This window comes from Myxine glutinosa, chromosome 5, assembly GCF_964187855.1.
Source record: "Myxine glutinosa chromosome 5, kmMyxGlut1.1, whole genome shotgun sequence".
NCBI lineage: Eukaryota > Metazoa > Chordata > Myxini > Myxiniformes > Myxinidae > Myxine > Myxine glutinosa.
This window is the reverse complement of record NC_136265.1, coordinates 190,417,620-190,431,765: the sequence shown is the minus strand read 5'-3', so window position 1 is coordinate 190,431,765 and position 14,146 is coordinate 190,417,620. Positions and strand designations below refer to the sequence as shown.

The 14,146-nt window shown below is 41.8% G+C and overlaps 1 protein-coding gene and 1 long non-coding RNA gene across 12 annotated transcripts in view; one reads left to right on the top strand and one right to left on the bottom strand.

The window, feature by feature from the left end:
- Positions 1-4,197, top strand: part of LOC144892443 (uncharacterized) — a 474,675-nt gene extending 470,478 nt beyond the window's left edge. The window contains exon 2 of the long non-coding RNA XR_013623662.1: positions 118-4,197. This is a non-coding gene — a long non-coding RNA (uncharacterized LOC144892443). The remainder of the gene's footprint in view (positions 1-117) is intronic.
- Positions 1-14,146, bottom strand: part of LOC137426576 (von Willebrand factor A domain-containing protein 5A) — a 161,095-nt gene that overhangs the window by 76,517 nt on the left and 70,432 nt on the right. For 8 of the 11 annotated variants that reach the window (XR_013623660.1, XR_013623658.1, XR_013623659.1 and 5 more), the window contains 5 exons: positions 12,445-12,554; positions 9,244-9,480; positions 8,414-8,484; positions 7,077-7,124; positions 4,370-4,405 (listed from right to left, as the gene is read on the bottom strand). Coding sequence is in view for 7 of the 11 variants with exons in the window: in XM_078779296.1 (XP_078635422.1) it covers positions 4,370-4,405; positions 7,077-7,124; positions 8,414-8,484; positions 9,244-9,480; positions 12,445-12,554 (502 nt within the window). In the remaining 4 variants the exon portion in view is untranslated. The remainder of the gene's footprint in view (positions 1-4,369; positions 4,406-7,076; positions 7,125-8,413; positions 8,485-9,243; positions 9,481-12,444; positions 12,555-14,146) is intronic. The other 3 variants (XR_013623661.1, XM_078779297.1, XM_078779298.1) reach the window with 1 other exon arrangement.

Below are 14,146 nucleotides of genomic sequence, written 5' to 3'. Positions count from 1 at the left end.
AAGCACTTCCTACAGCCATGAATTAGCTTCCTTCACCTCTCTACTGGCAGTTTGACCCACTCTTCTTCTCAAACTGCTCCAGTTATCCCAGATTTGAAGGGTGCCTTCTCCCCACAGGTGTTCGTTCAATGGGATATACATCTGGACTCATTGCTGGCCACTTCAGAACAGTCCAGCGTTTTGGCTTGAACCATTCCTGGTGCTTTTTGAAGTGTGTTTGGGGTCATTGTCCTGTTGCAAGAGCCATGACCTTCGACGGAGACCCAGATTTCTGACACTAGGTTGAACATTGCGCTCCAAAATGTCTTGGTAATCTCCTGATTTCATGATGCCATGCACACATTCAAGGTACCCAGTGCCAGAGGCAGCACAGCAACCCCAAAACATCACTGAATTTCCTCCATGTTTGACTATAGGGAAGGTGTTTTTTTCTTTGAAGGCTTCATTTTGTTTTCTGTAAATATAGAGATGATGTGCTTCACCAAAAAGCTCTAATTTGGTCTCATCTGTCCACAGGACATTCTCCCAGAAGGATTTTGGCTTGTTCAGGTGTGTTTTGGAAAACTCCAGTCAGGTTTTCTTATGTCTCTCTCTCAGCAGTGGGGTCCTACCATAGAACCCCCTTTTATTGAGTTGGCGATGGATGGTGCAAGTTTAAACTGTCGTACCTTGTGTCTGAAGGTCAGCTTGAATCTGTTTGGTAGTTGATCGAGGTTCTTTCTCCACCATTCCAACGATCCTTCTGTGCAATCTTTGATCAAGTTCTCTCTTGCGGCCACATCCAAGGAGGTTGGCTACAGTGCCATGGGCCTTAAACTTCCTGATAACATTGCGTACGGTGGACACAGGAACATCAAGGTCTCTGGAGATAGACTTGAGGTTGTCTATGCTTGGCTACAATCTTGTGTCTGACATCTTCAGACAATTCTTTGGTTTTCTTTCTTTTCACCTGGTGTTGGCTTAGCCTGGTTAAGCCTGGTGTTGGCTTAGCGGTTAGGGTGCAGGCTTGGGATCTTAGGATTCTGAGTTTGAATCCCGGTCGATCGCTAAATTAACACCAGGGGGGTTGACTCAGCCTGTCATCCTTCCGAGGTCGGCAAATTGAGTACCAGCTTGCTGGGATGAATGATCCCGGTGTGTACCCCGGTTTAGAATAGGTACACTGTATCCCTGCGCATCGTAAGAGGTGACTAAGGGTTGGCGTCAGGAAGGGCATCCGGCCATAAAAACGTTGCCTCAAACAGGGAGCCATGATTGTCATGGGCCCGCAAGGCTAACCCCTGCTCTTGCGGGGAAAATGGCCTTAACACGATCATTCATTCATTTCTTTTCACCATGCTCATTGCGATCCACACAGTGACACAAAACAGCAGAATGACTCCTTTTCTCTGTTCAAAGTGGATGATCGAGTGATTTTTATATTGCAGGAACCTGCCACTCACCCTAGGTGAGTTGAATTCCAAAGTAAAGGAGAATCACCTGCTTGAAATCTATTTCTAACAACTTCTAAAAGGTTTTTTTTTCTAAAAGGTAACAACTTTGAGCTCTTACATAAGCCTCGATGTTGTATGTGAAAAAAAAAAAAAAAAAAAAAAAAACCTGCCAATACTATTGTCCCGCCAATTTTAGGATTTCTGTGTGGAATAGGCTAGGATTTAGTAGTTTTTTCAGCTTTTTTTGTTTTGTTCCACTGCAAACCAAAGAAATACAAATGTGGATGCCAAAACATTTTATTAATTTCAACAATTTTCTGGAAGAAATGGTGCATTATTTGAAAAAAGTGCAAGGGTGACAATATTTTTGGTCACGACTATGTTGGATCCTCATCTGTTCTGTGTCCGAGCTCTTCCACAAGCAGAGGCCTTTGTATGAGAATTTTTTTTTGAGATTTCTGTACATTTTATTCCCCCGAAGTCAGGGTGAGCAAAATGGTTTGATTGAATTGCCCACTTCTGTAAGATTAAAAAATCCCCAAAACTGGAAAATTCAGTGTCTTTTGAAATGTATTTTGAAACAATGGAATCTAAGATGCAGCACAAGTCAGTTTATTTGAAATTTGTTTGGACTTGTGCTAATTTAGCTGCAAACATCAAATGAGTGTTAATCGCTCTTGAATAAGGGCCTCAACTCTGATTCCTCTTCTTGTACCATTTGTAGAACCGCTTTCTTGAGGCTCATCCCACTCTCACCTTTCGGGTTCAAGACAGAAGAACACAATCTTGTGCCAGGATCTTACCTACGCACAAATCTTTACTATCCCCGTTAACCCAATCCAACCCAATCCTCGTACAGGTTAGTGTTGCATCCTCTCTTTTCATGTTAGTTCATTCCCCTACAACTATTCATTGACTTTTACCCTCCATTTCCTCACAATATATCTTACTCATAAAACTAGATGGTATTCCAAGAATACTTACCTTGTGCAGTCAACTTGGTGCGAGCCAACTCTTCTGTTTTTGAAGGTTTTTTTTTTCCTTTGATCCAAAATGGCTGCCAGACCACGTGAGCGATGACATCATAAATTTAAATTCTGTAATTTAATTGTTGCATGGATCATGCAAAATAAATTTCAAACTAATCAGACTAAGCATTGTCCCTGTCAAGTTATGATGTCATGATTAAAGCACCAATGACGTCATCCTTGACAACACTTCCACCCCCCCCCCCCCCCCCATACAGAGTTCTTTACAATGAGCCACGTATAAAATTTTTCCATGGAGCGGTTTTGGAGATATAGAGGTGCAAGGTTTTATTTTATGCCTCCGCCGACGAAGGCATTATGTTTTCGGGTTGTTCGTCCATACGTCAGTCCGTACAGGCTAAACCTCATTTTTCTCAGCAACCATATGTCCGATTGAGACAAAACTTTCAGGGTAAGAGTGACACCCATGCAGAATGTTTTAAAGATAATTGTGACGTCATAGGTCACGTGGTATGGCAGCCATCTTGGATTAAAAGCAAATAATTAAAAAATTATTTCTCAGAAACTGCTGAATGGAAAAATTTGAAATTTCACACATTGTTAAGTACTCCCAATGGGGAACAAAAGCATGATGATGATGACATCATAGGTGAAGTGGTATACCAGCCAAAAACGTTTTAATCGAATTCCTTATCCTAAAAATCTGAAATTGCATGCATATGATCTATGACCCATTTGTATTGAAATATAAAATTTATGACATCACAGGTCACATGGTTTGGCAGCCATATTGGATTTAACCTCAAACCTGAAAAAAGCATCTTCTCCCAAACCACCAAATCGATTGACTCAAAACTTTACGTGTGTCATTGACTCGGCATGGCGATTAAAAGATGATCACAAAAACATTGTGTGGCAGCCATATTGGATTGAAAGAAAAAATATCAAATAATTATATCTCTGAAACCGCTCACCCCATCGATGCGTAATTTTACAAATATCAACTAACAGCATTGTTGCACATATTTTGAAAATGATGTCATCGGTCACATGGTTTGGCAGCCAACTTGGATAGAAAAACGAACCTTCTCCGAACAACATAAAACTTCACAAATGTGATCCCCTACCAATACATATGCAGAGTGTACATTTTCAAAGGTCATACGTCATGTGGCATGGCAGCCATATTAGCTTGAAAGCCGATATTTAAAAAAAAATCCCTTCTCTGAAACCGCTTCACCTATCGATGTGAAACCTGTCATGCATGGTAAAAATGTGATACTTGAAAACAGCTGAAGGGATTAAAATCAAACTTGTTTATTTTTAGGACTGTGAACGAGGGCACCGACCCACTGTGGGACTATGCGGAGGCATATTGGCGACACCATCACATTTTTCTAGTTTATTTATTTTCCAAGATGGCGCCTGTACCACGTGATCTATGACAACATAATTATCATTAGAAAATTCGACAGGAGTCACTCCTATGGTGAAAATTTCCTTTCCGTCAGACTAACAGTTGCAGTGGAATTTTTTTTTAATACTGATCAGATCCAATGTTGTACTTGTCGAATTATGACGTCATAATGAAGGCACAGATGACATCATCATCAACATATCTTATTCCCCATGGGGAGTACTTGACAATGAGCCACATTTCAATTTTTTCCATTGAGTGGTTTCAGAGATATAGAGGTGTAACGTTTTTCCAAGATGGCGTCTGTACCATGTGACCTATGAAGTCATAATTATGAATAAAAAATTGTACATGCAGAGGCACTTCTCTGGTAAAATTTCATGTCAATAGGACCAACAGTTGCTGAGAAAACGAATTTTAAAAATGCAGACAGGCACGCACGTATGCCACATGTACGCTCCTGAATGCCTAACCCTGCTTTTCGCTTCGTGAGCGCAGGGTAACAAAGAAAATACAAATGACAAACTTACTCGACTTGCAGGCTGTTTTTTTGGATAATCGACGTCCTAAAATGAAGACAATAAGGTGGTGGATTTGATTGGAAGCACAAAAAAGTAGAAATAAGTAATCTTCTTCAAAAAACATTTTAAAAATCTTTCGATACAGAACGGGAAATAACGAGAAATGATGCGAGACAAGAAAATAAGGCATCAATGGACAAATGAGTACAACACGATATTTGAACCTGGGTTCTCCGCAGTATCACGAGTTTAGTGCTCAAAGAAGAATACCAAACGTGCCAAACTCGGAATTACATAAGCCAAAATTGATTGATAATGAGAACCCTTGAGGTTGATTATGTGAAATATTCGGATTTAAAGCAAATGAGGTGAAACAAACAAACATAAAATTGTTCATAAACATTGGGAAAAACCCACTTCATGTCTCTCTCTGTACAATGAGCCGTGTACACTCAAAAATACCATTTGGAAGTTTAAACATTTCATGATTTTATTTCAAAAAGGTTTGATAGAATTTCCCACTTCTCAAAGAATAAAAAAATCCCAGAAACAGGCAAATTCGGTGAATCTTTTAAAATAGACTTTGAAACAGTGGAATTGAAGATGCAGAAAATGTCAATTTCGTTGAAATTTGTTTGGACTTACACTAATTTAGCTGCAAACATCGAATTAGATAGTATTCATAGAATACTTACCCTGCGCAGTCAACTTGGTGAGAGCCAACTCTTCTGTTTTTGAACGTTTCTTTTTTTTTTTAAATCCAATATGGCTGCCAGACCAAGTGAGCGATGACATCATAAATTTATATTCTCCAATATAATTGTTGCATAGATCATGATCAATAAATTTCAAACTGATCAGACTAAGCGTTGTCCATGTCGAATGAGGACGTCATAATTATGGCACCAATTATGTCATCGTTAACAACACCTATTCCCCATATGGACGTATTTACAACGAGGCACGTTTCATTTTGGGGTACCCCCCAAAATAGGTATTTTTTTTTCCTTTGTTTAAAGTCTTAAGATTATGTTTGTATGATTCTACATGCTGTCCTGTCTTCTAGGAACCATTTAAATTGGTTTAAAATACCTTTAGTCAGTGTAGTATACTGTTTATTCTCGCAGGTGAGCACTTGGGGTATTGCCCATATGTTTTTTTAGTTTTTGTATACAAAGTCGAGGCTCGTGTAAGAGCTAACACATAAAACACAAAAACATAAACATAGACACATATATATTCATTCATTCAGACACATGAAACATATAATAAAGGGAGCGGGAGACAAGAGTGGGAGAGAGGGAAGCACAATAACAGTAGAGAACAGGGACATCCGTAGATCTGTGGAGGGCTGGGGGAACGGGGCGGGGGGGGGGGGGGGGGGTGGACAAGTGGTGGGGGGGGGGGGGGGAGTGATAAGGGGGAGGGAGGGGGGCGGTATAAACAAATGAACACTACTAGGAATTTCAGTCAAGAAGTTGGGGATTGAAAGAGGCGGATTTGGGGTGTTTTAACGGGGGTAGAAAAGATCAAGGTTTTGGATGGAGGAAGATAAGAGATGGTGGTGAACAGCTGTTTTAAAGACCTGGAGGGAGGAGTGGGATTGAAGAGAGTGAGGGAGTTTGTTCCAGAGGTGGGAGAAAAGAGGAATGAAAGAGTTGTGGTGTTATTTACTGGCAAGCAGCATGCAAGAACGCTGGTGCGGTGTTTGAAGGTCATGGGTTATTGCAAGGTGGAGAACGTTGGTGTTCGTATAAATAGTCAGCTTAATTTATCAATTTTTGAATATTTAAGCCGAGTTAAGCCGACATTAAATGTATATATTTTTTCACATGGCCACCCTCACCATTGTATCCATTTCGTGCCCCTCAAGGGGGGCGCACCCCCCCCCCCCCCCCCAGTTTGGGAACCACTGGTTTAAAGGTATGCACACTCGCCTCAAAGCTATCGAGGCTGGGTTTGAATCCCGACCCAGATATAAAATGTCATCCGGTGATTCATCAATGTGTGTAACATCCGTCACGGACGTTAAACTGAGGTGAGCGGAGGTGAGCTATCAGCAGTACCTTGAAGAAGTTCCAAATGATTGCACAAAATATTCGGTGTACGGAAAGTAATGTCGTTTTTCAAAGCTGCGTATTGCTTTTTGAAAAATATATCACTTTCCGGTGCACCTAATACTGTTGGGAAGGCAACGGCAAACCACCCAGTGCAATCCTTGGCAAGAAACTGCTTCCGCAGCCCCGACTCTCTGTGACAGAGTATGGTTCATCAGAATCAGAATTGTTCACATGACCCAGATTGCGATGTTCACATCTGTAGAATGTTTGCCGAAAGGTCTTGGTCACGGCCGTTAGAGATCCTTTGGTTTAAAAGGTGTGTGCAAATGTTTTCCAGGTATTTTGTTGGGTTTTGTTTTTATAATTCCTCTCTCACAATTATTCATAAATTAAAATATTTGTTCAGATCAACTTGAGATCACAGAATAAATGATTAAAGGAATGTTATCGAAGGATGTTGGGAACACTGAATGTTATTAAATAATGACACAAACAAGACCCGTTAACCCAATCCTTGTGCAGGTGAGCGTTTCCTCCTCTCTTTCCCGGTTACTTCATTCCCCGACAACTATCCATTGACTTTTACCCTCCATTTCCTCGTTCTTGAACGAGTCTATATCTTAATAAAAAAAAGAAAATACAAATGACAAACTTACGAGCATTGAAGCAGGAAAATCCGGAAGGTGGACTTGCACATGGATGTGCTAAAATTGAAAACACAAAAAGTAGAAAAAAAAAAAGAACAGCTTCAAAAAACATTTTGCAAACAATTTTGATACAGAGCAGGAAATAACGAGATGAGACGGAAGGGGAACTATGGCACTCACACTTGTCTTCATTTATTTATCCTTTTTAACAAAGTACAAGTGAGGAGACGACGATGGTTCACGAGTGAGCGGTATTCAATGACAAAGGACGGACTATAACTGAAACAGGCCCGGACAGGCCAGGCCCGGAAATGTAAAAACGAAGTTTACTGACCTTGAAATGAGATAGAAAATGATGTATAATCAGTTATGAGGTTAGATAGCTACACAATACCGAAAATTCGGTTCGATTCCGACAACTTTGAAACTTTGACCTTTGTGACCTTCAACGGTCAAAGATTCTGAAATTTGTTGGAAAACTTGTATTTCATGATGTATGTGATAATATAAGATCATGTATGACATTTCACCCTATCAGGAAGCGAACAATGTAATAAAACCATCAAAAATCGACTTTTCTAATTTTCGTGACTTTGTGACCTTGACCTTGGGGTGAAAATGAAAAATTGAGCTCCGTGGGGCTAGACACATGACATTGGCCTAACCAAATACCGAAACCCCTGTCAGATTCCACCAAACCCCTCGGAGAAGATGTAGCTTGAACTCGATTACCCCCTAAAAAGACATCTTTTTCGGGCATCGCTCCGCCCACAATGGGCGCAATACGCCCACTCCAGGCAGGACACAACTAGATCATGATATCAACCTCCCACCCAAGTTTCATCAAGATCGGATGATATCATCGGGTAGTTATGCTGCGGACAGACAGACAGACAGACACACAGACACCCATGACGAATATAGTGGTCACTTGATAACTCGTGAACCAAATATTTATCTGTGGAATAACAACAACGCTGTGTAGTAATATTTACCTGTGGAATAACAACAAGAAGGCCAGTTTGGTTTCTATCCCGTTTGGTTTGGAATAACAAGAAGATCCGTTTGGTTTCTATCTCGGACATTCCATCATGCGCTTGTTGCTCGTTTTAACCCAACAATGGATGGAAGCATTAAATGTCAGGTGGGAGAAAATTAATACACAATCTCTTGTTGATCTCCAGGAAATGTTTTTCCGGAATATTGTTGCGTTGCTTTTTCATCATTTCTGTCTCACCATAATCAATAAATTAAAAGCTTTATACAGACACACATGAGATCAAAGAATGAATGACTAAAGGTAGATGTGCTGTTACTTGTTAGAATATCATATGTTGTGATCTCACCTGGTGCTGCAAAGCCACTAGAACACATCACAGACATCGCTGTAAAGATAGAAATATGACGGTTACTTGTGCTGTTACTTGTTACATAGAAATATGCTGTTACATATTTGTGCTGTTACATAGAAATATGTGCTGTTACTTGTTAGAATATCATATGTTGTGTTCTCACCTGGTGCTGCAAATCGCTGTAAAGATAGAAATATGAACAAGAAATAATTTTAAATTCCAACTTTTTTTTTTTTCTTTCCACACAATCTGTCATGCTTCCCTTTCTGACATTCGTGTAATCTGCACACACATATCTATACAGGTTGATTAAACTCTTCACGATTATCACATCCATGTGACATCATATGATGAACCCTTAAATGCCTTAAATGAAATCGCCGAGCAGAATGTTGGAAACTAACATTTTAAATAAAAACAATCAACACAAATCAATCTTTTTCGACGATGGAAGCATCACAATTCCAAACAAATTAAGGACATTTACCTGGAGGGAGCTGTGCCGCCCGCTGCCCTCACCCCAACTCATGCACAAAATGTTTTCTTTGTTCACATCAACTTACATTAAAGTGGGTGAAGATAAAATCTATTTATTACATTCACAAATATTGTTACATTTTTACGTCCACTTTCCCCCCACCCCAACCTTTCTCCCACAATGCACAAGTTCAAAACCCATCCACATGCGATGTACACATTGCAACTTACTCTCCAGTAATATTGCTACAATATTACCTTATGATATAACTGGATATGTCGGTTTGGCTGAGATATAAATAAACAAAAATATTACAAACGTTCTCAGTATGTTAGCAACTCATCACCTAGAGGCATTCCTCCTCCCCTCATTTGTGGAAACTCGTGGAATTCGAATCAATGGCATGTCTGAAGTGACCTTCCCAGCATTATCTGTACTTGTACCGACAAACGCCGTGTAACGACAAACGATTCCTGAAGCAAGGCTTAGAGAGAGAGCCTTTTTCTGGGTCTCGTCAGAAACCGGTTGGGGGTACAAGATGCCGGAGAGGTAAGAGCGCGCAGCCAGGCGGTGCAGAGTTAACCTGTATGACAGAAGACAACATTTCATGATTACAATCACCTGGCTTGTAAATATTGCATGAAATTCTGATGTTAGGGTTAGTATATTACACAATAGAAAAGAAACACCTTCAGAGGCCATTTTCCCCTGCAGAGCAGGGGTTCGCCTTTTTTGGGCACCGTTGTCCTCTTTTTTGAAGCAATGTTTTATGGCCGGATGCTCTTCCTGCCACAAACCCTGTAAGTCGCCTCTTGCGACACACGGGGAATTACCAGTGAACAGGTACTCAATTTGCCGACCTCGGAAGGATGACAGGCTGAGTCAACCCCCCTGGCGTTAATTCAGCGATCGACGGGGATTCGAACCCAGGATCCTAGGATCCCGAGCCGGCACCCTAACCGCTAAGCCAACACCAGGCTATCCTTGTTCAAAATACTAACTCAATACTAACTTTAAATCACCAGTGGATTTTGGGTGGGGCATGGGGGGGGGGGGAGGGGGAGGGTGGGGGAAATTCCCCTTCCTTTATTTGTTTTTCAGTAGTTTACAATTAAGATAAAAACATCCCGTATTTAAACGTAACGAAGCGAAACGGAACCCAAGTGCCTGGATTTCTTCCCCCAGCTACGGGAGATATCGAGGTATTTGCATAGAGTGATGTGATTGGCTGCATCCTTTTTGCCAATTAGATTAACAACCTTGGGTCAAAGAGAGCATGAAGAAGAGGTAACAAATACACATGAAACACCCGCGACTGTATCCTAACCTCAAACAGGTGCCATCAGTAGTTGTACAACCCGTTTTGGATGCTGTAGCTTCAGTGTTAGAGAGACGATTCTCAAAAGAATCAATGGAAATTGCTGAAGCATTGGGGCCCGTTGGTCTATTGCACCAGACCTGCCTTCCCGACTCAGAGGGGAGTGGGGGGGGGGGGGGGGTGGGGGGGGGGTGGTCTTTTGGGTTATCTGGGCCTTTTGGGTCCTCAGGGATTTTTGAGTCTTCTGGGATTTTTGGGCCGACTGGATCTTTTGGATCCTCGGGGTCTTTTTGTGTCAATTGGATCTTTTAGCTCCTCAAGGACTTTGTGGGTCTTTAAGTGTCTTAAGAATCTTAGTGGTGTTAAAAGGTCTTCCAAGATTAAAGAGATTAAAGGGGTCTCATGTCTCAGCATTCTAAAGAGTTAAAAGGGAACATTTCAATAGTATGTAATAAATTAATAGATGTATGTAATTAATACACACAAATAGTACGACACACACACACACACACATATATATATATACACACACACACACACACACACACACACACACACACACACACACACACACACACACACACACACACACACACACACACACACACACACACACACACACACACACACACACACACACACCATAGAAGCCAATGTTTATGTATGTGTAACACCAGGAAAAATGATTCATAAAGTCCTCGATTTTTCTTCTTTTATTCAATAATTTGTTGTTGTGTTAATATTGGTGGTAGATGGTAAACATGTTAAACAATTAGACTGAAACAAAAAAACAAACATAGGGGGCAATACCCCTGGTGCTCACCTGGTAGAATAAAAAGTATACTGCACTGACTAAAGGTATTTTAAACCTAATTCAATGGTTGCTGGAAAACAGGGCAGCATGTAGAATCATACTAACATAATCAGAAGACTTTAAACAAACAAACAAAAAATACCTATTTTGTGGAGAAAAACCTTCTCTCCCTTCCCCTCCCCTTCCCCTCCCCTTCCCCTCCCCCCCCCACTCTCCCCCCCCCCCCCCCCCAGTGTACATCTTCAGATCCCAATTTTTCCACTCATAGACCACCTTAGACCTCGATTTCGTAAATGCCAGGAAAAACCTTTGGTACATCATGGGTGGTGAAGGTTGTGGTCAAGTTTCATCGAAATCGTGGGTGTAGTTTCAGGGGAAAAAGCAAATACCTATTTTAGGGGTCAAACCTGGATCCACTTTGACCTCCGGTAAACCCCCTTAGATCTCGATTTTTTTTTTAATGCTGTGAACACAAACTTTAGTCACAACACAACAAATATCATTTGTGCCCAGTTTGGTCGCAATCCCATCAGCGGTTTCGGAGAAGAAGTTTCAAGTGTTTACGGACGGACGGACAGACAACACGCCATCGCATAAGCTCACCTGAACTTCGTTCCAGGTGAGATAACAAGTGTGATCAAATAATGAATGTAAACTGTATTTGTGATTTCACGTACACTGTAACTACACCAACAAACGGTAATTTTGGAAGTCAGACCGAGCTACCCAATACTAATATTAAGCTGCCCCCTCCCCCCTCCTCCCCCCCCCCATCCCCCCAACCAAATAGAGAAGTCAAACTACACCTATGCTTAAAATTCATGCCTGTATAGACGTGTACAGGTATTAGGTGACCTTATATTACCATGGGCATTATAATGACCCCCAAGGTGGTTCGCATGATGTCAATGGGCGCCACAAAGACTCCGCAGCTACAGGCGAAATAAACAGAACAATCAATTTAACATTTCCATTAATTTCTGGTTGTGTCAGTTTTCCAGTCTGTTCCTTTTGAAGGGAAAAATCGTTATGCAATACAAAATTCAGGAAAACTTACCACTCTGTCCGGGGAAAAGACAAAGCCCTATTGCAAGTGTGGCCTTCGTGTACAAAATTTTAATCCATCACGTCTTTTTACACAGATTGCATTCTGCCCTTTTCCGCTTTACCCTGCGGATGCCTGTCTGCCTGGCAACTTCAATCCTAGAATCAGAACCTATTCCTTCAGGACAATAAATGTGGATGAGCAGAATGTAAAGAAATTTCGTTAACCCGTGTAATCTAAAACTCCATAGCAAAGCAAAATCACCTGCAATTAAATGTTAGCATCACAATAACTCCCCCTCTCATCATCATCTTCATCTTCCTCCTAATCAACTGTTGATATTCCAAGTAAATGTCGCCGTTGAACTCACCCAGACGTGCGTTCCTCTTCCCCAAAAGAGAAAGGGAGCGATTGTTCCTTCAGCTGACCACGGAGCTTGAAGGTCAAAACTGCATCTCCTTCCCACTTATCCTGAGGAATCTGTGGGAGATTTGGGAACAAAAACCCGAGTGAGAGGAGCAAAACAAAGAAACGGGGATGTAACGGGACAGAATTTCATTGTATATATAAAAGGTTCGATCGAGAGGGAAATGAACACGGAAATCTGAGGCATCATTTGAGGGTGGCCGAGGCCTATCGGACTGCAGACACGATCCGTCGCCGATACATCAGTCCAGTGATGTAGCGGAAATGCCTAATCGATACTAAATGGAGAACGACTCTGACCTCGCCACCTGAGACCGGAAATACCTATTCACCTTAAACTAAATAAGTGGAACAACTTGCACTTGATATACCTGGACGCTTGCTGCCTTTCCTCACCTGTGGGACTCACTTGTGTCTGCTTAAACAGGACCACATTTTGAACATGCAGTTTGAACATTTACCACACATGCCAAATTATTACTGCCATTTATTCTTTACCTTCGCCAGATGAGAGGCTATTGCATTTAGGTCTGTTGGTTTGTCCTCACAGAACGTGAGAAGGTGTATTAATTACAGTAGACCCTGATATACCGTAAGAAAACCCCCCCCTCCCCCCCAAGACCTTTTACGACCCTTTAGAACCCTTCACAACCAAAAGACCCTTTAAGACCCCATAGACCCTATTACACCCATTAGAACCCCGAAGACCATTTAGGCCCCTTTAAAACCCTAAGAAATTTGAAGACCCCTAAGACCCTATTACACCCTTTAGAACCGGTACGACTCCTTTCTACTCCGTAGGCCTTTCAACCTTCACATTTTTCAATACCCTTTCGACCCCTTTGACCTTTCGACCATTTTTAGATGTTTCAAGACCCTTTTTTTTTGTATACAAGATCGAGGCTCGTGTAAGAGCTAACATCAATCACAAAAAACAACAACAAACGGACACACAAAACATACAAAAAAAGGGAGCGGGAGACAAGATGGGGAGAGAGAGGGAAGCACACAAGCACAACAGCAGAGAACAGGGACAACGGAAGATCTGTGGGAGGGGGGGGGGGCTTGAGGGGAGGAGGCAGGGGAAGGCGGGGGGGGGGGGGGGCGAAAGTATGAAACACATGGACACGCTGGAATTTCCAGGAAAGAAAAAAGTTGGTATTTCAAGAAAGAAAAAAAATTAAAAAGTGGAGTTGGGGTGAATTAACGGGGGTAGAAGAGATCAAGGTTTTGGATGGGGGAAGATAAGAGATGGTGGTGAAAAGCTGTTTTAAAGACCTGGAGGGAGGAGTGGGATTGAAGGGAGTGAGGGAGTTTGTTCCAGAAGGGGAAAAAAAGAGGAATGAAGGAGTGAAGGTGAGCAGAGAGTCTTGATTTTGGCAGTTTCACCAGAAGAGTGTTACTAGCAGATCTTGTGCGACCTGTAGGAATATTCGGGGGACAGAGCACAGACAGAGCAGGGGGAGCAAGGCCGGAGAGGAGTCGGTAGAAGACAGAAAGACCACCTACCTGCCTGCGGTGAGTGAGTGAAAGGCCCTCAGAATCAGCTTCATCACGGGAGATTCCAATGATTCTGAAAGCTTTGGTTTCAACAGCATGAAGACGAGCTAGGTGTGAAGCAGGAGCACCAGTCCAGAGGGGAGAGC